The sequence below is a fragment of the Musca autumnalis genome, unplaced genomic scaffold (assembly GCF_047663935.1).
Source record: "Musca autumnalis isolate F117 unplaced genomic scaffold, ASM4766393v1 scaffold_4, whole genome shotgun sequence".
NCBI lineage: Eukaryota > Metazoa > Arthropoda > Insecta > Diptera > Muscidae > Musca > Musca autumnalis.
In genome coordinates, this window is record NW_027411977.1 from 93,570,579 (window position 1) to 93,595,930 (window position 25,352).

At 39.9% G+C, this 25,352-nt stretch overlaps 1 protein-coding gene across 4 annotated transcripts in view; it reads left to right on the forward strand.

The window, feature by feature from the left end:
* sls (sallimus) overlaps window positions 1-25,352 on the forward strand; it is a 160,011-nt gene that overhangs the window by 14,409 nt on the left and 120,250 nt on the right. For all 4 annotated transcript variants that reach the window (XM_073982026.1, XM_073982023.1, XM_073982024.1 and 1 more), the window contains exons 6-12: window positions 68-2,872; window positions 2,948-8,791; window positions 8,866-9,097; window positions 14,476-14,647; window positions 14,993-15,179; window positions 20,138-20,486; window positions 20,564-21,881. In XM_073982026.1, the coding sequence (XP_073838127.1) occupies window positions 68-2,872; window positions 2,948-8,791; window positions 8,866-9,097; window positions 14,476-14,647; window positions 14,993-15,179; window positions 20,138-20,486; window positions 20,564-21,881 (10,907 nt within the window). The remainder of the gene's footprint in view (window positions 1-67; window positions 2,873-2,947; window positions 8,792-8,865; window positions 9,098-14,475; window positions 14,648-14,992; window positions 15,180-20,137; window positions 20,487-20,563; window positions 21,882-25,352) is intronic.

The window sequence follows — 25,352 nt, forward strand, 5'->3', positions numbered from 1 at the left end:
GTAAGTAGACTTATTTTGGAAATTCTGAATAAATTTTTATCATGCTGTCCTTCTTTTTTCCTTGTAGCTCGTTCCAGCATTGATACATCTAGCATGCACCGTGGCCTGTATGAGAAGACCCAACACCTGGAGCATAAACAATTCGTTGAGCCTCAATATGACATTGAGGAAATCTCCAAATCCAAGCCCATTTTCGTGCAGCCCTTGTCCGACCCTAAGCCATTGCATGAAGGCAAAAACATCCATTTGGAATGCCGTTTGGAACCCATGGGTGATCCCACCATGCGTGTTGAATGGTTCCACAATGGCCGCCCCATTACTGTTGGCTCTCGTTTCCGCACCTACTATGACTTCGGTTTTGTAGCCTTGGACATTATTCAAGCCACCTCCTCCGACTCTGGCGAATATACCTGTCGTGCCACCAACCACTTGGGTTCTGCCCATACCTCGGCCTGTGTACGTGTCATTGATCGTTCCGACATTGTCACCGAAACCCAAAACGAAATGTCTTTGGAGCATATCCAACAATTGGAAGACGCATCCCGTCGCCACTATACCGGCGAGGAAGATATCACCATTATGCAAGCTCCTCAGTTCACCAGACCTCTGCACAACATTGAAACCATGGAGGGCACCAATGTCCATTTGGAATGCCGCCTGCAACCAGTTGGCGATCCCAGCATGCGCATTGAATGGTTTGTTAATGGCCAACCCCTCAAGACCGGCCATCGCTTCCGTCCAGCCTATGAATTCGATTATGTAGCCCTCGATTTGTTGGGTTGCTATGCCGCCGATTCAGGTGTCTATACTTGCCAGGCCAGAAATCAATTGGGCGAAGCCGTTACCTCCTGCTCGGTACGCATTGTGGCCAAGAGCGATTTAATTATGGAAACTCAAAATGAGTCTGGTCTCCAAAAGATTGCCTATTTGGAAGACTCCTCCCGTTATCGCCGCAGTGAATATATCGACGAGGAAATCGTAACCATTCCTCCACGCTTCCTGACCCACCCCAAGAGTCTTACAAATACCCGCGAAGGTGGCCGTGCTCACTTTGAGTGTAAAATTGAACCCGTTACCGATCCCAATTTGAAGGTGGAATGGTTCAAGAACGGCCGTCCCATTACTGTGGGTCACCGTTTCCGCCCCATTCACGATTTCGGCTATGTTGCCTTGGATATTGTCGACCTTATTGCCGAAGATTCCGGTGTCTATACCTGCCGTGCCGTCAACGCCATTGGCTCCGATGAAACTCAAGTTGAGCTATTGTGTCGCAGCTCGGAACAAATTGTTACCGTAACCCAAAACGAAACCGGTCTTCAACAAATCCATCACTTGGAGGATCGTTCTCGTTACTCACGTCGCGAAGAAATCGACGAGACCACCAAACAGGCTCCAGTCTTCACCACCTCTCTGAAGAATGTGGAGATCAAGGAGAATCAACGTGCCCACTTTGAGTGTCGCTTGATCCCTGTTTCGGATCCCTCAATGCGTGTTGAATGGTATCACAACAACATGCCCTTGAAGTCGGGTTCCCGTTTCACCGAAACCAACAACTTCGGTTTTGTAGCCCTCGACATTATGTCCTGCTTGCCCGAAGATGCTGGCACATATACCTGCCGTGCGTTCAATGCCATTGGTGAGGCCATTACCTCAGCTGTGGCCATTGTCCACACCAAGAAGGCCATCTACTCGGAATCGCAGCATGAAAGTGCCCTGCCACGTTTGCAACACTTGGAGGAGTCGACAAAACGCCAACGCATGAGTGCCCAAGAGGAATTCATTACTCAAGCTCCTGTCTTCACCTTGCCCGTGCGTGATTCTCGTGTAGCTGAAGGACAGGCTGTGCACTTTGAGGCCCGCCTGATTCCAGTTGGTGATCCCAATTTGAAGGTGGAATGGTTGCGCAATGGTCAACCCATTGAAGCTTCGAACCGCATCACCACCATGCATGACTTCGGCTATGTTGCTCTCAACATGAAGTACGTCAATCCTGAAGATTCCGGTACCTACACCTGCAGGGCCATCAACGAACTTGGCCAAGCTGTAACTTCGGCTTCTTTGATTGTTCAGTCGAAGACATCCATTCAAATGGAAACTCAACATGAAGCAGCCATGCACAAGATCCACCAGTTGGAAGACCACACCCGCTATCAACGTCGCGAGGAGGAGGAATATGTTGTAACCCAAGCTCCCAGATTTGTAACCAAACTCATTGGTCCCACCAACTTGGTTGAAGGCCAAAGTGCCCACTACGAATGCCGCATTGAACCATATCCCGATCCAAACCTCAAGGTAGAATGGTTCCACAATGGCAAGCCCTTGAACACGGGTCATCGTTTCCGCACCACCTATGATTTCGGTTTTGCCGCTCTTGATATTTTGACCGTCTACGCCGAAGACAGCGGTGAATATACCTGCCGCGTCACCAACAACTTAGGCGAAGCCGTCAATTCTATTGTCCTTAACGTTCAATCTCGTTCTGGCATTAGCCACGAAACTCAACACGAAGAAGCCTTGGAAAAGATCCATCATTTGGAAGATGCTTCCCGCTATCAACGCCGCGTTGAAGAAGAAACTTACATGGCCGAAAGACCACAATTCGGTCGCCCATTGCGTAATGTCAACACCAATGAGGGTAAGGCAATCCATTTGGAAGCCACCCTAACTCCCGTCAACGATCCCACCATGAAGGTGGAATGGTACTGCAATGGTGTACCCATTCAGACGGGACATCGCTTCAAGACCACTTATGACTTTGGTTTCGTAGCCTTGGATATTTTGTATGCCCATGCCGAAGACACCGGTACCTATATGTGCAAGGCAAAGAATGCTGTAGGGGAAGCTGTAACGACTTGTGCTGTAAACGTAACAGGTAAGTTGGCGGAACTACAAGCTGAAAAGTGATAAAGGTCTCACAACTGATACATTGTTTTTTTTTTCTTTACAGCAAACAAGACATTGGACCTCGACACTCTCGATGCTGAGCGCTTGGAAAAAATTCGTCAACTCGAGACACATGCCGCTCCCAAGAAGGTTGAAGTTGAAGAAAAGGGCCAAAAACCCATTTTCTTGACTCCTCTCAGCAATTTGGAACACTTGAAGGAGGGTGAACACGCTCACTTGGAGTGTCGCGTCGAGCCAATCAATGACCCTAACTTGAAGATTGAATGGTTCTGCAATGGCAAGCAATTGCCTCTGGGCCATCGTTATAGAACAACTCACGACTTCGGTTATGTTGCCTTGGACATTCTCTATGTCTATGGTGAAGATACCGGCACCTACATGTGCAAGGCCACCAACTTCCTAGGCGAAGCAGTGAACACCTGCAATGTGCGCGTATTGAATCGTCGCAGCATGATCTTGGACACCCAACATCCTGATGCCTTGGAGAAGATTCAAAAATTGGAATCCAAGGTTCCCGTGCGCCGTACCGAAATTAGCGACGCACCCATTAGTCCACCTCATTTCAGTGTTGAGTTGCGTGGCAGCACCGAAATTTATGAAGGCGAAACTGCCCACTTTGAAGCTCAAGTACAACCAGTGCACGATCCCAACTTGCGCATTGAATTCTATCACAATGGCAAGCCCTTGCCATCGGCTTCTCGCTTCCACATCACCTTTGATTTTGGCTATGTGGCTTTGGACATTACCCACGCTGTGGCCGCCGATGCTGGAGAATACTCTGTACGTGCTGTCAATGCTCTTGGCCAGTGCGTATCCTCCACCAATTTGCGCGTTATTGCCCGCGGCACCATCATTTCCGACACCCAACATCCCGAAGGTTTGGAGAAGATCCGTAAATTGGAGTCTACCGCTCCCTTCCAACGTCCTGAATTGGAGACACCTGGCACCAAACAACGACCAGTCTTCACCCAGCCCCTGCAAAATATCGATCGCATCAATGAACATCAAACCGCCCACTTCGAATGCCGTCTCATCCCTGTCGGTGACCCCAACCTCAAGGTTGAGTGGTACCGCAATGAGAAGATCATTGAGGACAGCTCTCGCATTACCAAACAACACGATTTCGGCTATGTTTCCTTGGACATTTCTCACATTCGCAAAGAAGACGAAGGTGTTTACATGTGCCGCGCCGTCAATCCTCTGGGCGAGGCTGTCACCACCGCTTCTATGCGTGTTGTTACTGAGGCTAGTATCCAAATGGATACTCAACATCCAGACAGTATCAGCCGCATTCATCAATTGGAGCGTCCACAAGCACCTCGTCCTGTCGAACCTGAGCGTGCATTCGAAAAACCAATCTTCACCCAATTGCTCACCGGTCCTTCTGAAGTATGGGAGGGACAACATGCCCACTTTGAGGCTCGTGTGGTGCCAGTTGGTGATCCATCTTTGAAATTCCAATGGTTCATCAATGGCGTTGAACTGCAAATGGGTTCACGTTTGAGGACAACCAACGACTTTGGTTTTGTCACCCTTGACATTAATGGCATTGTTCCAGAGGATGCTGGTGTCTACATGTGCCGTGCCTACAATGCTGCCGGAGAGGCTGTATCTTCTACAGCCATGAAGGTTAAGACCAAGGCCAACATTGCCGGCGAACCCTTGATTCCCGAATCATGGGAGGCTATTCGCTTGAAGGAAGCTTCCATGAACCGTGTTCCTGAAATGTTTGTTGACACCACCCCACAACAAGCTCCAGTCTTCACAACCCACTTGCAAAGCTACGACAAATTGACTGAGGGTCAACATGTCCTGCTCGAGGCTCAGGTTGAACCTCGTGCCGATCCTAATTTGCGCATTGAATGGTTCAAGAATGGCATTTCCCTTACCACTGGTTCCCGCATACGCAGCACCTTCGACTTTGGCTTGGTCACCTTGTCCATTAATGGCTTGCGCGCCGACGATTCTGCCATCTACACCTGCAAGGCCACCAACCAAATCGGCGAAGCTGTTTCCACCTGCACCCTCAAGATTGAGGATCGTCATTGGTTGCAAGCCGATTCTTTGCATCCCGATTCTTTGCCACGTATTGGTGAATTAGAGGCTCCCAAACCTGGTCGCCCAGAAGCCCCTGAACCTGTTTACGAGACTCCCGTCTTCATTACCCACTTGAACAACATTGAATGTAAGGAGAGCGACAATGGTCGCTTTGAGTGCAACGTTGAACCCGCACGTGATCCTACCATGAAAATTGAATGGTTCTACAATGGCCAACCTTTGCAGGCCGCCGCCAAATTTAAGTCCATCTACGATTTCGGCTATTGTGCTTTGGACATGTCCAACTTGTATGCTGAGAACAGCGGCATCTACACTTGCAAGGCCACCAACAGCAAGGGATCAGCCACTACGTCGGGCACCTTGAAGTGCACCAGTGGCAAGATCATGTTCCTCGATACCCAACATCCTCAAGGTGAAGCTGGTATGGAGGCCATCAAGGAGACCGAAGAAGAATTGGCCAATCGCTACAACCGTGAGGTCGTTAAGCCAGAAACCCAATATCCTGCTCCAGTCTGGACCAGACCTTTGCAGGCTGAGTTCCATTTGTCTGAGGCCCAACCCTTGCACTTGGAGGGCAATGTTGAGCCCAAGGAAGATCCAAATCTCTTCATCGAATGGTACTTCAATGGCAAGCAATTGCAACATGGTTCTCGTTTCAAGATGACCAGTGAATTCGGCTTCGTCACCATGGACCTGATTGAGGTATATGCCCGTGACCAGGGTATTTACACTTGCAAGGCCTATAACAAGGCCGGTGAAGCCTTCACGTCCACAACCATCTTCTGCGACAGCAAGGATAGCATCATCGAAAAGACCCAACATCCTAAGGGTGCTGAAGGTTTGGAACAAATCCAAGACTTGGAAGAATCTCTGCGCAGGGATGGCAGCAAACCCGAAAAGGAAGAAGAAGGCATGGCTCCACGCTTCACTACCGAATTCACCAACATTGCCGATATCGGTGAGGGTGAGATTGCTCACTACGAAGCCAATCTTATACCCACCGGTGACCAAAGCATGGTCATTGAATGGTTCTTCAATGGCAAGGTTTTGGAGGCTAGTCATCGTGTACGCACCATTTATGCCTTTGGTATGGTTGCTTTGGAGATCTTGGGCACCAAGATTGAAGATAGTGGTACCTACACCTGCCGTGCCACCAACAAATATGGCTCTGCTGAAATCAGCTGCACCCTGGAGTGTGTTGAGAAACCACGTGGCCAGAAACCCGTTTTCACCACCCACATTAAGTCTGTGGAGGGTCTTAAGGACGGCCAATCAGCCCACTTCGAATGCACCCTCATTCCAGTCAACGATCCAGACCTCAAGGTGGAATGGTATCACAATGGTAAACTTATGCGTCACTCGAATCGCATCAAGACCGTTAGCGATTTCGGTTATGTTGTCTTAGATATCTCCTACTTGCAAGATCACGACAGCGGCGAATACGTCTGCCGTGCCTACAACAAATACGGTGAGGACTTTACTCGTGCCACTCTCAATTGCCGTGGTCGCGGTGGTGTCTTCTATGACAGCTTGCAGCCTGACTCCTTGCAAAGAATTAGAGAATTGGAGTGCCCACAAGGCCATGAAGTGCCCTCAACACCCATTGTCGCCGAGCCACCCAAGTTCATTACCCAAATTACCGATGTCACCAAATTGGTTGAGGGCCAAAGTGCTCACTTTGAGGCTCGCCTTACACCCATCACCGATCCTGATCTTAAGGTGGAATGGTACTTCAATGGCAAGAAATTGCCACATGGTCATCGTTTCCGCACCTTCCACGATTTCGGTATTGTTATTTTGGATATTTTGTACTGTTATGAAGAGAACTCCGGTGTTTACGAATGCCGCGCTGTTAACAAGTACGGTGAGGATGTAACCCGCGCCACACTCAAGTGTACCTCAAAGGCCAATTTGATTTTGGACTCCCAATTGCCACGTGGCATGGAAGGAGGTTTGGAAAAGATTGCCAATCTGGAGTACAGCATGGTACGCACTCGCGATGAAACTGTTGAAGAAAGCAAGGGCAAGGCTCCCATGTTCACTGTGCCTCTGGAGAACATCGACAACATGCGTGAGGGTGAAAATGCCCACTTTGAGGCCCGTGTCACACCAACAGATGATCCTAAACTCCGTGTTGAATGGTTCTGGAATGGTCGTCCACTTAAGGCTGGCTCTCGCTTCCGCACTTTCTGTGACTTTGGTTTCGTTATTTTGGAAATTTCCCCCGTCTACCCAGAGGATTCGGGCGAATACTCTTGCCGTGCCATCAATGAATACGGTGAGGCCGTTACCACAGCCATTATGAAGATTCAAGGCAAACGCAGCATCATCATGGAATCGCAATTGCCTAAGGGTATGGAGGGCACCATTGATCGCATTGCCGAACTTGAAGGTTTGGGTGCTCGCAGCACTGAATTTGTGCCCGATGATGATACTGGCAAACCACCAGAATTCATTACCACACCCTTCGACATGGTCATCAATGAAAATCAATTGGCCCACTTTGAATGCCGTCTGCAGCCCATCAACGATCCCAGCATGCGTGTTGATTGGTTCCACAATGGCAAGGCCTTGTGGTCTGGATCACGCATCAAGACCATCAACGACTTTGGTTTTGTTATTTTGGAAATTGCCGGTTGCTACCAACGCGACAGTGGTCTGTACACATGCAAGGCCACCAACAAGCACGGTGAGGCCACCGTATCCTGCAAATTGCAAGTTAAGGGACGCCAAGGTATTGTCATGGAACCCCAATTGCCATCCAACTTCCGTACCGGCACTGAAAGCTTGCAAAAACTCGAAGAAAACATGCACAAACGCGAAGAGATGGTCATCGATGAAGAACAACCCAATCCACCCAAATTCACCGAGGAAATCAAGGATAATTTGGATGTCCAAGAAGGCGGTCCCATTCACTTTGATTGCCGCGTCGAACCCGTTGGAGATCCCACAATGCGCATTGATTGGTTCTACAATGGACGTCCATTGGCCACTGGTTCCAGAGTCCATCAACTCAATGACTTTGGTTTCATTGCTTTGGACATTGATTATATTTATGCTCGTGATTCTGGTGAATACACCTGTCGTGCCACCAACAAATGGGGCACTGCTACAACCACTGCCAAGGTTACTTGCAAGGGCAAGAGCAACATTGTTTACGATACCCAGTTGCCGGATGGTATGACTGCTCAAAAACTAAAGGAATTGGAACAAGGTCGTATTCCAGATGCTCCCAAAGAGGAAGAAGTCGACTTCGGACCACCAATCTTTGTAACGGAAATTGCCTCCACGACCGTGGAAGAAGCTGAAGCTGTACGCTTTGAATGCCAAGTTGAGCCTAAGAATGATCCCAATTTGCGCGTTGAATGGTATCGCAATGGTAAATTACTGCCATCGGGCCATAGATATAGAAATATTTTCGATATGGGCTTTGTATCGTTGGACATTTTGTATGTGTATGCTGAGGATTCTGGTGAATATATATGCCGTGCCTATAACAAGCACGGTGAGGCCCGCACCAAGGCTACAGTCTCGTGCAAGAAATTGCCTTCAATTATGTTGCAAAATCAAGTGCCACGCGGTATGAAACGTTCAGAGACTTTGACACAGATGGAAGCTACCATTAAGAAATACACATCTGAGGTTCATTTGACTGAAGATGATCTCTTCGATCCTGATCGTAAGCAACCACCTCGTTTTGTAACACAAATTAAGGATCAAACAACGTTAACGGAAATGAGCAAGACTAAGTTTGAATGTCAATTGGCACCGGTTGGTGATCCGAATATGAAGGTGGAATGGTTCTTCAATGGCAAACCATTGTTGTACAGTAAGTATTGCATTGAAATGGGTTCGGTGAGATTGGAAATTTCTAACTTTTGTTTTATTTTTGTCCTTTTGCAGAGAATCGTTTCCAACCAATTTATGATTTCGGCTATGTTGCCATGAACTTCGGCTGGGTATATCCTGAAGATAGCGGTGAATATGTATGCAGGGCCACTAACTTGTATGGCAAAGATGAGACCAGAGCCGTTATTAAGGTATCTGGCAAACCTGGCATTGTATATGACTCCCAATTGCCAGCCCATATGCACAGTATTGATCGTATTCGTGAAATGGAAGCCTCTTGGCAAGTGTAAGTACAAAAAAAAAATTCTATAATTTCTATATGAATGGCAAAATATAAATGCTGAGTCAATGTTGAGAAATTTTGCTTAAGGAATCAGAAATGTTGTTTCAACATTATTAAATGTTGATTCAACATTATGAAATGTTGATTCAACACTTCTCAATCCAGAAACGTTGATTTAACATTGAGAAATGATTTTTCAACATTGTGAATGGTTGACTCAATAATTAGAAATGTTAATGCAACATTTGCAACAAATTATCATGTACGCCGACAGGCATAATATGCCTGTCCGTGTACTCGATAATGTGTAATAATTATTACAAATATTTCGAAATTTGACAGTTGTATAAAGGAAAAGTTGCTGAAAAAAGGGTTTCAGCAACATTTAGTAATACGAGGACAAACCTAATAAGTCACATAGATTTTACATTTCCCAATTATGAAACATTGTTTAAACATTGAAAAATGTTGATTCAATATTAATAACTGTGTATTAAGATATGCTGATTCAACATTGGAAATGTGATTCAACATTGACAAATGGTTTTTCAACATTGTCAAGTTTTTATTCAATAACCAACACTCAGGACACTTTATTCAATATTTGGAATTGATACATATTGATTCAACATTGATAAATGTAGATTCACATTGAAAAGATGATTTACTTTGCCAAATCTTAATTCAACTTTGTTAAAAGTATATTCAATATTAAGAAAAATTGATTGAGAATTGAGAAACATTGATTCAACATTGTGAAGTGTTGCTTGCGCCAACAATCAGAAATGTTGATTCAACATTAAGGACAAAATATCGAACAGCTCTATATTGAAAACATAGATTCAATTTTGATATGATGATTGGAAATGTGATTCAACTTTGGCAAATGGTTATTCAAAATTATAAATTTTTTTATTCAATAATCAGAAATGTTTATTCAACATTCTGGACACTTGATTCAATTATATGCCTTTCCGTGTACTCCATGATTTGTAATAATTATTACAAATGTTTCTAAAATTGACAGTTGTAAAATGGAAAAGTTGCTGAAAAAATGTTTCCTTTTTTCAATTGAGAAGAGTGTATAAAGAAATGTTGCTTCATGCTTGGAAATGTTGAATCAATTTTGATAAATGGTTTTTCAACATTCGAAATAGTCAGAAATGTTGATTCAACATTAAATAATTCATGGAAAAGTATCTCTCAACAATCAGACATATTTATTCAATAATACGGAATATTGAAAAACATTTTTCATTTTTTTTCAAAACGTGTATTCAATATTCATAACAGTTGATTCAACATTACGATATATTTTCTCAACATTGAGAAAAAATATGATTTTTCATTATGTAATGTTGAATCCATTACAAAACAAGTAAAAAAGTATCAGTCGGCTTTGCCGACAGAGATATACCCTCAGCCTGTGTATATTGAAACAATTTTTCCCAAAATACGTATGTATTTAGGGGGTTTTAAAAATTGAACAGACAAACATGTTGATTAGGATTAAAGATCAAAAGTTTTGCGGAAGAGATACTAAAAGGAATGGATCGACATTGACCGTTATGGAAGTGGATATCCAGCCGCAACATATGGTGCCATAGGGGGTTTTTACACTCTTCGGTCTGTTTGCTCAAGAAGTATGGACTTGCCCCTAAAAAAACTTTAACCATCGTAAATGAGGCAGCGAATGCAAGTTGCTTCAACAAAAATCAAAGTGATTCGATATTTTGTGTGGGAGGTACCGGATGGAGTGGACAAATATAGTCCATATTTGAACCTGATCTATATCGGGTAGATATATTAGGATGTGTAAAGTATAGACCAATTCGGCCACTACCTTCAAGAGATGCCGTACGAAAAATTTTTCCGAACATTTCTTAACTTTTTTGGGGGAGGTACCTTAAGGAGTGGACCGATATGGCTTATCTTCGAACTTAAACGATGTTTGGACAAAATATTACTAAGACCATATTTTGGACCGAATCAGCAGATCCGTTCGAGAGTTGTCTTGCGCTCCAACCACCTTACACGGTGTCATAGGGGTTTGTTGCAACTTTCATGCTATTTTCTCAGGAAGTATGGACTTGCCCCTGATGAAACCTGTACCGTCGTATGGAGGGCAGTGAATACAACTTTCTAAAACAAAATTCAAAGCGATTCGAGAGATGGCCCTAAACTGAGTTTTTCCGAAATTTTGTGTGGGAGGTGCCCGAATTAGTGGACCTATTGAGACCATATTGGAACCTCATATTACTCTGGTAGAAAGTTTACACTATACAAAGTATGGATCAAATCGGTCACTCCCTTCAAGAGTTATCGTGCGCAAAAACTTTCCGAACATTTTCGAACTTTTGTGGGGGAGGTACCGGAAGGAGTGGACCGATGTAGCTCATCTTCGAACTTAAACTAAGTTTGGGCAAAATATTACGAAAGCCACAATTTGAACCGAATCGGTTCATCCGTTCGACAGTTATCGTGCGCTCCAGCCAGCAGGACAGACGGACGGACATGGCTAGATCGACTCCAAATTGTCTGAAACACATTTCGTCCAAACATACTTGGGGTCTAAAACCATTATTTCGATGAGGCACATTTTCATCGTATCAAAGTGTATATACCCTCCTTAGCCTAAAGGCTGAGGGTATAATGAAATTGGGGTAGGTTCCGGAATTCATAACGTTATTCAATGTTGAAAGGATGTAACTTGTGTTGATTCAACATTCAAATATGTTGAATAAACATAATGAAATGTTGAATAAACATCGACAAATATTAGCTGTGTCTTTTTACGTGATAATTTGTAATAATTATTACTAATGTTGCAAATTTTGACAGTTTTATAAAGGAAAAGTTGCTGAAAAAATGTTTCAGCAACATTTAGTAAGTAAAAAGACACACCTATTGATTCAACTCTGAAAAGTGCTGATTCAACATTCAGAATTATTTATTCAACATTGAGAAATGTTGATTCAACATGTAGACATGTTGAATAAACATTAAGGAATACTGATTTACCATTATGTAATTTTGAATCCATTACAAAATGAAATTGGGATAGGTTCCGGAATTCATAACATTATTCAATGTTGAAAAGATATAACTTGTGTTGATTTAACATTCAAATATGTTGAATAAACATAATGAAATCTTTAATAAACATAGATAAATATTGATTCAACTCTGAAAAGTGCTGATTCAATATTCAGAATTATTTATTCAACATTGAGAAATGTTAATTCAAAATTAAGAAATGTTGTTGATTTAACATTCAAAAATGTTGAATAAACATTGTGAAATGTTGATTAAACATCTAAAAAGAATGATTCAACTCTGAGGAACGTTGATTATACATTTATTCAACATTGGAACATTTTGATTAAAAAACAAGTAAGAAAAGTCTATAGTCGGACGGAGCCGACCATGGGATACCCTATACCACTATCCCTGGACAATCGCTCTCCACGGAACTTCTTTTCAATGATTGTGAAAATTTAATTATCAAATATCAGATATGTAATGTATAATACTTATGACCAAAACCAAAAAGTTATCTAGCATGACAAAGACATTTTTATAGCAGGAAAAGAAAATTTAGTTCACACAAACTAAAATGTAATGAAACCCACTTATGTAGTACTACTACTTCCGTTGTTTAACCGCTACGTTATTGAAATTTTTACCAATTTCTCACAAAAGTTTCAATCCATTTAACCATTTATCTGATCTTCACGTTGGTTTGTACGCTTCTTCTTCATCATAAACTCAAACTTCGTTTAAAATTTTGCGGGTTATTATTTTGACCTTCAGAGCCGCTACAAAATTGGTTAAAATTTTGTTTTTGGTCCATTTCATCCCCTGAACATTTCACGATCATCACCAAAAACTAATCATTTCTATTTTGGCCCGAACCCAACATCCTTAAAAAATTCGTTACAATCGGTCCATAATTGCGGCCTTAAGCTTGTTTACAATTTTTAATGGACGGGCACACATCGCTAAATCGCTTTATCTCGTCGAGATATGAATTTTGGCATACCAAATAAGGGGTCTAGGACGAATATTTCGTGGTGTTACATAAACTTTTGGAGAGACAATAAGTAGCATGGGATAAAAATGTGGTTCTCTACACGGAACCCATTATATATTAGGCAGTAGGCCCGTTATCTAGCAAACACTTTATTGCAATTTACATCAGAGGAAAGGTCAGTAGTTTTTTTCCATATGTAGGCTACTTTGCGAAATATATGTATATGTCCTTAAGGAATTAAAATATCGACCAAAAATAGATGTTTCATATTTTTCATACAAAAGTAATGGTCCATTTCACCCGCTAAAGAATATCAGATCATCATTCAAAATTGTAGGCATCTTTTTCGACCTATACTCTTACCCGGTGCAAAATTTCGTGACTATTGATGTATAGTTGCGACTTCTAGCGAGTTTATTATTACACTACAAACAAATAACGGAATATATTAGGATGTAACTCTGTTATCTGATGATGCACACCAACATAATTGGCATCAATTTAAAGGTTAAGCGTTCCACTTTCAAGTATAACTCACTTGTCCGGAATGTCACTTCCAGGAATTAAGATATAAGCTGTATATTAAAAATTTTCACAATTTTCACACAAAAGTTTTGGTCCATTTAACCCTCTAAATATTATCCGATCGCCTTCTCAAATTGCAAGTTTCTCCTTTGTGATATACTCTTACCTCATTTAAAATTACGCGTTGATCGGACTATTATTGAGACCTACAGAGCCGCTAGAAAATTGGAAAAATATTATGTTTTTGGTCCATTTCACCCGCTAAATATTTCACGATCATCACCAATAAGAATAGGGATCTATTCTGATCTGAACCCGACCTCCATACAAAATTTCGTGACGATCGGTCCATAATTGCGGCCTGGAGCGTGTTTACAATTTATAATGGACAGACGGAAGGACGGACGGACGGACAGACACACATCTCAAAATCGCTTTATCTCGTCGAGATATGAAGATTGGTATACCACATTGGGGGTCTCCGACGAATATTTCGCGGTGTTACATGAATTTTTACCAAAACAAACTTATAATACCCTTTTCCACATTGTGGTATAGGGTATAATTAAGAATTTGATTCACAATGACATTGATTCAACTCTAAGGAATATTGATTCTACATTCGGAATTTGTTATTCACACTTGGAAAATGTTGATTCATCATTAGAAATGTTGCTTCAATAATTAAATTCAACATTAAGGCAATTGGTTTAAAAGTTTTCACATACATACATACACATACATATATTGTTTTCAATATATTGTTACATCAAATCAGAGCTTAATTAAATATTCAATTTTTTCTCTCGTTTTTCATTTGCAGTGTTCCCGAAGAAGTTGATCCTGATGCCAAGCCTAGATCGAAACCCATGTTTGTTAGCAAACTGGAACCACAAACTGTGGAAGAGGGCGAACCTGCTAGATTCTGTGTGCGTGTAACTGGCCATCCCAGACCCAGGGTTATATGGTTGATCAATGGTCATACAGTAGTATCTGTAAGTTTTTCAGCAACCAGGTGCAGGATTCTTGTTCAATGAAAATTTTTAATGAGAAATATTTTTTTTTATAAAAATTTTATGGCCTGTTTCACTAAGACGATTCGAATACAAATTCGATCGAACAACTACCAAACTTCTTTCTTTTGAAAAATATTTCATTGGTTTTTGTTTTCAATCAAACAAACATTTCCTACAACAACAGGAGTTTAGTAGTAAATTCGAACGAATTTGAATTCGAATCGTCTTAGAGAAACAAGCCATTAATTTCCAATTTTCATTGAACTCCACAAACCATAAATAACAGAAGATTGTACTAATTTATTTTGAAAATTTTTTTTCCAGGGTTCACGTTACAAGCTCACAAACGATGGAATGTTCCATTTGGATATTCCAAAAACACGTCAGTACGATACCGGTAAAGTGGAAGTTATTGCTCGTAATTCTGTTGGCGAATCTATTGCCACCACTGAATTGAATGTTGTGGCACGTTCTGATGATTTCCGTGGCGTACTTAAGAATTCACCACGTCGTAAGTATTACACCATGGCAAACATTAATTGTTTGATTTTATTATTTTCAACACAAAGTTCAGTTTGATTTTCAACACAAACAAAATTTAAACTGAAAAGAAAATAACACCACTAGAACAAGCTTTACTTTATATTTTTTGAAAACAATTACCCATTTTTACTGATTGATGATGAACAATAACACAAACCAACTGCCAAATAGAATTAAATTTAAATTTAGTAAACGAAACTTAACAATAAACACATGAGGACATTGTAAAATATACATACCAAAGCTACATACATTAAATATTCCAATGAATCACCACAGACTTAACTGTCCACAAACTCTAAACACAAAATGAAGAAAACAAAAAAGAAAGAACCACAAACATCACATACCTTAGCCCTTTCCTCACTTTCCTTCCCTACTTCCCGTCTTCCCTTGCCCAACCATTCTTTCTCTCTTTCTCCACTTGTAAATATTCCCTTCATCATATGCAAGCTGCAACATTGTATCAACAACGGTTTTCTAGTAGTGCCCAAATGCCATGCCATGGTTTGGGGAATCTCCAAGCGACGCTTTCTAACCTAACCTAACAAAAGTCTGGATGAGATGAAGTATAAAAAGGATACAAAGTAGATGGGTAGTATAATAAATAATAACCATAAGCGTGTGTGTTTCTTTGTAAATTTTTTTCCCATCCCCAAGAAAAAAAAAGGAAACAGTTAAAAAATAACTGTTATTTACTAAACAATTTTTGTGTATAATCATTCTATGGCATTGTGGTTATCCATTGCATTTTCACATTGTTTTATATGGCAATAATTCTCATTATGTTCAGTGTGTTTTTTAGTTTTGTAGTAATTGTTAAATTTTTGGTTTTTGTTTAACATTTTTTTTTTTGGATAAGCATGTTTTAATATTGTTAAAATAATTCTAAGCTTTATATTTATTTATATTCAGAACATATATTTTTCTTTATATGCATACATATGGGTATTACTTTCATTCCATATATTTAAAAATAACTAGGTAAAAGTCCACTTCAGATGAAATAAAGAGAACACACTTCTTCTTAAATAAAATTTCATGTAATTTTGATCGAAGGACATATATTATTTCTAAGTTAAAAGTAAATCATAAAAGATTTTATTAGAAACATAAGCCCACATAAAAATTAAAATCACATCGTTGCTAGCTTACGGTATCAGATCTATAACATTTCGACGTCAATATGACAACGTATCGGTATTGAACTGGCACTGTAACTGTGTCGAATTGACACTGTTCTTTCTCAGATACTAACTCTTGTGCTAGACACTGAAAATAACACATGAAAATATTTTAGCTTTTAGAAGGAGCTCCCTTTCTCCCTTCTTACCCATAAGCTCAAAAAATGTTCATGAAAAATTTCATAGTCTGGCACAAGACTAAAAATACTGTGGCCAAACACTACAAATTGTGCATGTTGACAGTAGTACGAAGTATTGACAACGGTTTCGATTACAAATGTTTATAAATTGACACCACTTCGGTGTTAAAATGATAACATACAAGTTTCAAGTGACACCATATCGCTGATTAACACTATAAATTAAGTTAGATCACCTCCATTGTACAAACTGATCCTGATATCGACAACGACTTTTGTCAAACCGATTACAGGACTTCGATGGCAGATTGACAATCTATGGTGTCAATTTGACACTGGAATGGTGTTGAAGTGAGGCCACAGTGGTATTCTTTGTTTGTTGTTACCGGTTATTGTCGATAGTGTAGTAACACCGTTTGTTGTCAAATTATACATGCCGTTATCCACTCGACAACGTATGTGTATTGACAACGTTCGATGGCAGATTGACAATCTATGGTGTCAATTTGACATGGGAATAGTGTTGAAGTGACGCCACAGTGGTATTCTTTGTTTGTTGTTACCGATAATTGTCGATAGTGTAGTAGTAACACCGCTTGTTGTCAAATTATACATGACGTTATCCAGATTGACAATCTATGGTGTCAATTTGTCATTGGAATGGTGTTGAAGTGACGCCACAGTGGTATTCTTTGTTTGTTGTTACCGATAATTGTCGATAATGTAGTAAAACCGTTTGTTGTCAAATTATACATGCCGTTATATACTCGACAACGTATGTGTATTGACAACGGTCGATGGCAGATTGACAATCTATGGTGTCGAATTGACATTGGAATGGTGTTGAAGTGACGCCACAGTGGTGTACTTTGTTTGTTGTTACCGATAATTGTCGATAGTGTAGTAACACCGTTTGTTGTCAAATTATGCATGTCGTTATCCACTCGACAAAGTATGTGTATTGACAACGGTCAATGGCAGATTGGCAATCTATGGTGTCAATTTGTTATTGGAATGGTGTTGAAGTGACGCCACAGTGGTGTTCTTTGTTTGTTGTTACCGATAATTGTCGATAGTGTAGTAACACCGTTTGTTGTCAAATTATACATGACGTTATCCACTCGACAAAGTATGTGTATTGACAACGATCGATGGCAGATTGACAACCTTTGGTGTCAATTTGTCATTGGAATGGTGTTGAAGTGACGCCACAGTGGTGTTCTTTTTGTTTGTTGTTACCGATAATTGTCGATAGTGTAGTAAAGCCGTTTGTTGTCAAATTATACATGCCGTTATCCACTCGACAACGTACGTGTATTGACAACGGTCGATGGTGTCAAATTGACATTGGAATGGTGTTAAAGTGACGCCACAGTGATGTTCTTTGTTTGTTGTTACCGACAATTGTCGATAATGTAGTAAAACCGTTTGTTGTCAAATTATACATGACGTTATCCACTCGACAAAGTATGTGTATTGACAACGATCGATGGCAGATTGACAACCTATGGTGTCAATTTGTCATTGGAATGGTGTTGAAGTGACGCCACAGTGGTGTTCTTTGTTTGTTGTTACCGATAATTGTCGATAGTCTTGTAACACCGTTTGTTTGTCAAATTATACATGACGTTATCCACTCGACAACGTATGTGTTATGACAACGGTCATTATCAATTGAGAATATACGGTTTCAGTTTAACCCGAAGTGATGCTGAACTGTTTGTTGTTGTACATAATTTATAACATATTCTTTGTCGATATTGATCAAATTGTTCACACAGTTGTCAAGTCGACGAGAGTGTTGACAACGAATTTGTTATCAAATCGACAACTAAAAATTGACAACGTACACAAAAATGTCACTTGCACTTGAGGACAGCCACGAGATATTGATTGTCAATTTGACAACATACGGCTTGTAAGTGAAGCCCTTTCGCTGCTTAACTTACACTATAGCCGTGCAGAATTGACAAAGTTCATTCTCGAATACTAAAAATTTATGATTTATCTATGTCAGGTTGATCACCTTCGTTGTACACACTAACCATTGTCGTTTGTGTAGCAACACTGTTTGTTGTCAAATTATACATGCCGTCGTCAATTCGACAATGAAATATTGACAACGGGCTTTGTCAAACGCAACATCTATATAAAGTTGATAATACACTGTGTCAGTTCAACACTGGCGTAAAGTTGAACTGACATCATGGCGGTGTTTTTTGTTATCCATAATCTAAAGATTATTCTTATCCGATAATGCTCAAATTATGCAGGCAGTTGTCAAATCGGCACAGAGACGTTGACAATTTGTTGTCAAATCTATCACAAACTTTATAGATTGATATAGCTTCAATTGATTGATATAACTTTGGTGTCGAATTAACAGTATGATTCAGAAGATGTGTCAAATTGAAATGACATTAGTCAGATACTAAACATTGAATAGATAACTTGGTCAAATACATATACATATGTGTACAAATTGACAACGTTTGTTGTTAGGTACTAATAATTGACAAAGTATCATTGGCAATTTGAAAACATTCGTTGTAGATTTTAGTAGAATTGTTACAAGAATTTGTAAATTCTACAAAGAAATGTTGACAATAATTTCGTTGTCAAATCGATCAGAGATGTTGACAACAAATTTGATGTCATATAGATAACAAAAATTGCAACTTGATGCAACTTCGGTGTTAAATTAACAATATACGTCCTCAGTATGATTCCGAAGTTGTCTCAAACTGAAATGTCCTTTGTCAGATACTAAAAGTTGAAAACATATCGTTGTCAAATTTTCAAATTGACAACGTTCGTTGTTAAATACTAATAATTGACAAAGTATTTTTGCTAATTTGAACGCGTTTGTTATAGATTTTAGTCGAATAGTTCGATACATTTGTCAACTCGACAATGAAATATTGACAACCAGTTCATTATGAAATTGATTAAAAACATTTTTAAAGTGACAACACTTCGACATCAAATAGACAACATTCATTGTTAGTATGATACCAGAACAGTGTAGAAATGAAACACTCTTTGTCAAATATAAAAAAATTATATCCGTTCGTTGGACAAAAGCCTAACATTTTGTAAATCTTCGCAACGCTCTTTGTCAGATACTAAATAAAGAAAACGGCTCGTGTAAAAATCAACAATGATTTTTTCAGATACTAAAAAATGACAATGTCTCGTTATCAAATATTGAAAAGACGGATATCGAGCTTTGGAATATTTTGTGTCTCAATATGGAATTAAGTCACAACCAATAAATAAAATTATCACGATTCTCTAGGGAAGCAATCTACATAAGAGCTCTCTATAAAATGTAAAAATATACTTAAAACTAATGTAACTAATCCATTGTTAATTCAAATCATTTTTAAATACTAACTCGCAATATTATTTTTATTAGATTTATATAAATGTTTAAAAATAAAACAAAATAACTAAAGTGTTCTTAAAAAAAGAAGGCACTCGGCTTCCAACAAATGCAAACCAAAAAAAATGGATTTCTGTTTATCCGTTCGATTGTGTTTAATCAAGAAAACTGGAACAAAAATTCTCATCTGCTTTCTGTCAATTTCTCACCTCCACAGCTTGGTACGATTATGAACTGACTAGCTATCAAAAGGAGCGTCAAGAAAACGAACTTGAAAAGGTATTCGATGAACGTAAACAATACTTGGCTGAACAAAGTGCCACAACTTTGAAGGGTGTTGAACATCTCAAGCCTAAGCAATACAAACCCGAAGCTCCTGAATGGCAACAGACTGTACGCAAGAAGAAGACCGATGATTATTACAATAAATTGCAAGAATTGGACACTGAATTACTCTTGAAGGAAGTTAATTTGCGCAAGGATAATCATCAATATGCCATACCTGGTGAAAAGATTGTTAGCAGTTCACAAGCCAAGGGCATGGCCCAGTCCTATGAAGAAAATTTGTAAGTAGTCACAAGCCATCTTTCCACCTTTCTTTCAATTACTAATTTCTCCTTCCCTCCTTTTTTCCACACTCCAGGCAAGAAGAGAAGACCACCACCACCACCGCCACCAAGCGTGTAGTTAAGGAACAACCCATTGAACCCTCTGAATCATCGGTCCATGGCCGTGAAGTTCACATGAACAAACAGCAACAAACCCAAAAGGAAGTTGTCGGCGATATGGAGATTACCCGCAAGATTACCGCTACCGAAACAACTGAGGTGGAACACAAGGGCACCATTCAAGAACGTGTGGTCAAGGGCCCCGTTAAGCCAGCCAAACCACCAGTATTCACCAAGAAGATCCAACCATGCCGTGTCTTCGAAAATGAACAGGCCAAATTCGAAGTTGAATTCGATGGTGAACCCATGCCAAAGATTAAATGGTTCCGCGAAAGCTTCCCCATTCAAAGCTCACCCGATTTGCAAATCCACACTTTTAGTGGCAAGTCAATTTTGATCATCCGCCAAGTGTTCGTTGAGGATTCCGCTGTGTTCTCTTGCATTGCTGAAAATCATGGAGGTACCGCCAAGTGCAGTGCCAATTTGGTTGTTGAAGAACGTCGCCGCGCCGGCAAGGGTGGCATGGCTCCACCCAGCTTTGTCAATACAATTCAAAGCACCACTGTAACAACCGGCCAATTGGCCCGTTTCGATGCCAAGGTTACCGGTACCCGTCCCATGGATGTCTACTGGATCAAGAATGGCATGAAACTTCAGCCCAGCATTAAGTTCAAGATGTTGGAAGAGGACAATATCCACACCTTGTTGATCATCGAACCAACTGTCGAAGATACTGGTCGTTATGAATGTGTTGCTGTGAATGCTGCTGGTGAGGCTCGCTGTGATGCTGATTGTGTTGTTCAATCCTCAGCCAAACCGGAAAAACCCACAACTCCCGGTGTTGAAAAGGCTCCACACATTGTTGAACAATTGAAGAGTCAATCGGTGGAAGAGGGTAGTAAGGTAATCTTCCGTTGCCGCATCGAGGGTAAACCAACACCAACTGCACGCTGGATGCGCGGTGATAACTATGTTAAGCCATCCCGCTACTTCCAAATGTCACGCCAGGGTGAATACTATCAACTGGTCATCTCTGAAGCCTTCCCCGAAGATGAGGGCACCTACAAGTGTATTGCCGAGAATAAATTGGGCAGCATTCAGACCAGTGCTCAATTGAAGGTGCGACCAATTGAGAATTTGGATGCTCCACCCACCATTACCGCTCTGAAGGATGTCAATGTAACGGAGGGTATGCCAGCCCAGTTTAAGACAACGGTAACGGGTAAAGTGAAACCAACAAGTGTTCAGTGGTTCCGTGAAGGTGCTTTGATTCCGGAAACACCCGATTTTCAAGTAAGTGCACATAAATATACAAATATTTTAGTTTCTACATTTGTTATATTGTTGATTTGATTCCCGATGATATAAAACAATGTATATACAAGTAGATATGTGTTTAGAAGAGTTTGTCAATGAGTGACTGAGGAAAGTCTAATTCTAGGACTGTGAAAATGTTTCATGAGGGTCACAATGGCTACGAAAACACGTTTCGTCCTAACATAGGTTTAAGCGTAGTAGCATACTTTTAGGAGCTTATTGTGTAAGTGTATAGTTTTGGCATAAACCAGGTATCAGCATATAGGCATACTCTAGGGCAGCGATAGGCACCATATATTTCTATTGCATACTGACGCTGCTCTAGGGCAGGCATGACCAAAGAGAGAACGGAGAAAATATGAATGTATTCAAAATATTGGCAACTTATAACAGTGTGTTAGTAAGATTGTATTCACGCAAGCTGTAAAACAATAACATATCAAAACATTTGTTGTCTTTTGTACGCTCTTTCTGTGCATTCGGGTCGTGTGCGTGTAAATTGCCGAAAATCATCGGCACCGCCGTGCCAAATGTGACCATGCTTGCTCTAGGGCAAATGTGTTCTTCTTTGACACAGCGGTGCCGAAGTTTTTCGGCAATTTACACACATACGACCCGAATGCATAGAAAGAGCGTACGAAAAAGAGATACTGTTTTGATTTGTTTTTGTTTTGTAGCGTGCATGCATAAAAACACACTAACACACTCATAAGTTGCCAATAGTTTGAATACATTCACATTTTGGGCTGTTCTCTTTTTGGTCACGTCTGCTCTAGGGAGCTGTTATCGTGTGAGTGCATGGTCAGTTAGTTGAAGTGTGCGTGTGAAGAGAGAAACTCACTCTGAGTTCATGTGTGCTCAGTTTGCCGATACAAGATATAAACGACCTAACCAATGGTGGGCAAATTGCGAGAGACTCGTGTATTTTTTACACTTTTGTGTATGAGGCCGAGCATTTCTGCCCAACAGTGGACCTAACTGATAGTTGTCTCAAAAAGTTATATTCAATATCAGATTTTTGTGCGCCAAAATATAAATATATTCTTAGGAGTTCGCAGTAATAGTTTTTTAAGTTAGATAAACTATGTGAAGTATGAAGTACTTGCTTGTAGTTGGTTTCGAGATCTAATGCTGAATTAAAATGCATGCTTTTAAGCACCAAAGAACTTCAGAATGTTCAAGCTATAGTTGGATAGTGAAGTATTAGGGTAGGTTGTTGACTTGGAGAAATTAGTCTCAAGCAGAAAATTATACCCATGGGATGTCGCGCTGATTAATGACCTGATGCTGAGCTAAAACGCATGCTTTAAAGCGTCGAAAAAACTTCAGAAGTGTCGGAAATTAATGTATACTTTTGGGAGTAGGTTGTTGAGATGGTTAAGGACTTAATACATGACCTTTAAGTTGATTAAATTGTATTCGGGGAGAAAGAAATTTTCACTAAGGGCAACCTCACCGGATTTTGCCAGATGTTGCAAAGGACGGACGGTATTCAAAAAAAATAAGAACTCTCACGTCCTGCTCCCTTTGTGCATAGATGTTTTAGATAACAATTTTCGGGTTGTGTCACATGATCGACAAGCCTTTAAAAAGAGGTTCCATATTAATGAACTAAAATAGAATCGGGCAGTGCTCCGAAATTAATTGTGAGGAATGTTTTTACCTAATCTCAAAGTGCATAAGGTTTAATAAGCCTGAATTGGTTGCCTGACGATCAAAACTGATAGACTTTTACATCAAGATAATGTAGATGCAGTAGGTCTTTAATATCAGGCCATTCATTCTGACCAAAAATATATTTGTGAGGCTCGAGTTTTCTACTATGTTTGTTTGTCGATTAAAGCTTAATGGTCTATGCTTCTTCGACAAGATTCAACGGTATAACATTAGTATCCAATCGCTCAATTAGTTCAAATATCTTTAATGAACTAGGTCGTTCATTCATGGTTGAAAGTTTAAGCGTTATCCTTAGTTAATTATCTGATATATTAGTTCCGTAGTTAGTTTAGTCGGCCTACTTATTCAATTGTTCGAAGTTTAATTAAATCTAATTTTCTCATATCTTATTCTAGTACAATAGTTCGCTTGTTTCTTAGTTCAAAACTTGTTACGATTACTTGGTTCTATAGTTCGTATTTTACCAGGTTTAATTACTCTCCATTATATTTGTTATAAGTACTGTTTTATTTAAAGTAAAATAATAAAAATAAATATAAAAAGTAAATATTCCTAATAACTAGATAGTAAAATATGACTTAACCTAACTCATACTAGTGTGTAAAAGAGCAAGAGAGAGATAGAGAGCGATTATATGTACGAACGCATCTGTCATATAATCTTATGGAGAGGTCGTAAACACACTTTGTTTTCTTGTGTGTGGCGAGCAAACTACAAATACTTATCAGTCTGCAGCATAGATTACATCAGCGTCAGGCGAGACAGCGCCCACGGGCGCTCATTGAACGTTGCTCTCTCCACACACACAATTCAACCAATTGAAAAAGCATGCACTCACACAATGACACCCCGTAAACTATGCAATAGAAAAGTATCGTGCCTGACCCTGAATTACATCCAGTAATCTATCTCAGACATACCATATGTAGCAATGAAAGGTCTTATTTCGCTTTATTATATTCTTGATGAGAAGACCCACCATACCCTTATCTCTTAAAATAGATCTCCCCTACACACGCAACCCTCACCAAGACACTCACTATCTTTTTTGGAAATTAACCTGTTTTTACGTGAATAATATGTTGCTTGTCGTTTAAGTTTAATAGTTCTTTGTTCTCAGCAAGATGCCACGGTATGACTTTAGTATTCCGCCGTTCATTTAGCTTAGATATCTTTTTAATGAACTAGTTTGTTCGCTCATAGTTGAATTAAGTTTTATTCTTAGAAATTATGAGACATATTAGTTATGTACTTCGTTTTTTTTTTTGCTATTTTTGTTCTACTGTTCATCGTATGCTTAAAACTTCTTTGTTCTCAGCAAGATGCCGCAGTATGACATTAGTATTCACCCGTTCATTTAGCTTGGATATCTTCTTAATGAACTAGTTTGTTCGCTCATAGTTGAATTAAGTTTTATCCTTAGAAATTATAAGACAAATTAATTGTGTACTTCGTTTTTTTTTTTTTTGCTATTTTTGTTGCAATGTTCATCGTATCCTTAAAACTACTTGATTATTTATCATTTTAGAAGAGTAGTTCATTTCTTCAATCTTATTTTCATTGTTTGTCATTTGACACGTACATATGTATGTGTTGTTAGCTCCGAATCTGTTAAGATTTCTGTTCTATGGCTCATCAGGTACTTTTTGTTTAATAGATATCCGTTTTCGACAATATGCCAAGGCATTACGTTTGTATCTAATATCTCACATAATTCAGATTGATTTAATGAAAAAGTTCGTTTTCTCAATTGTTCTCCGTTTTAGTGAA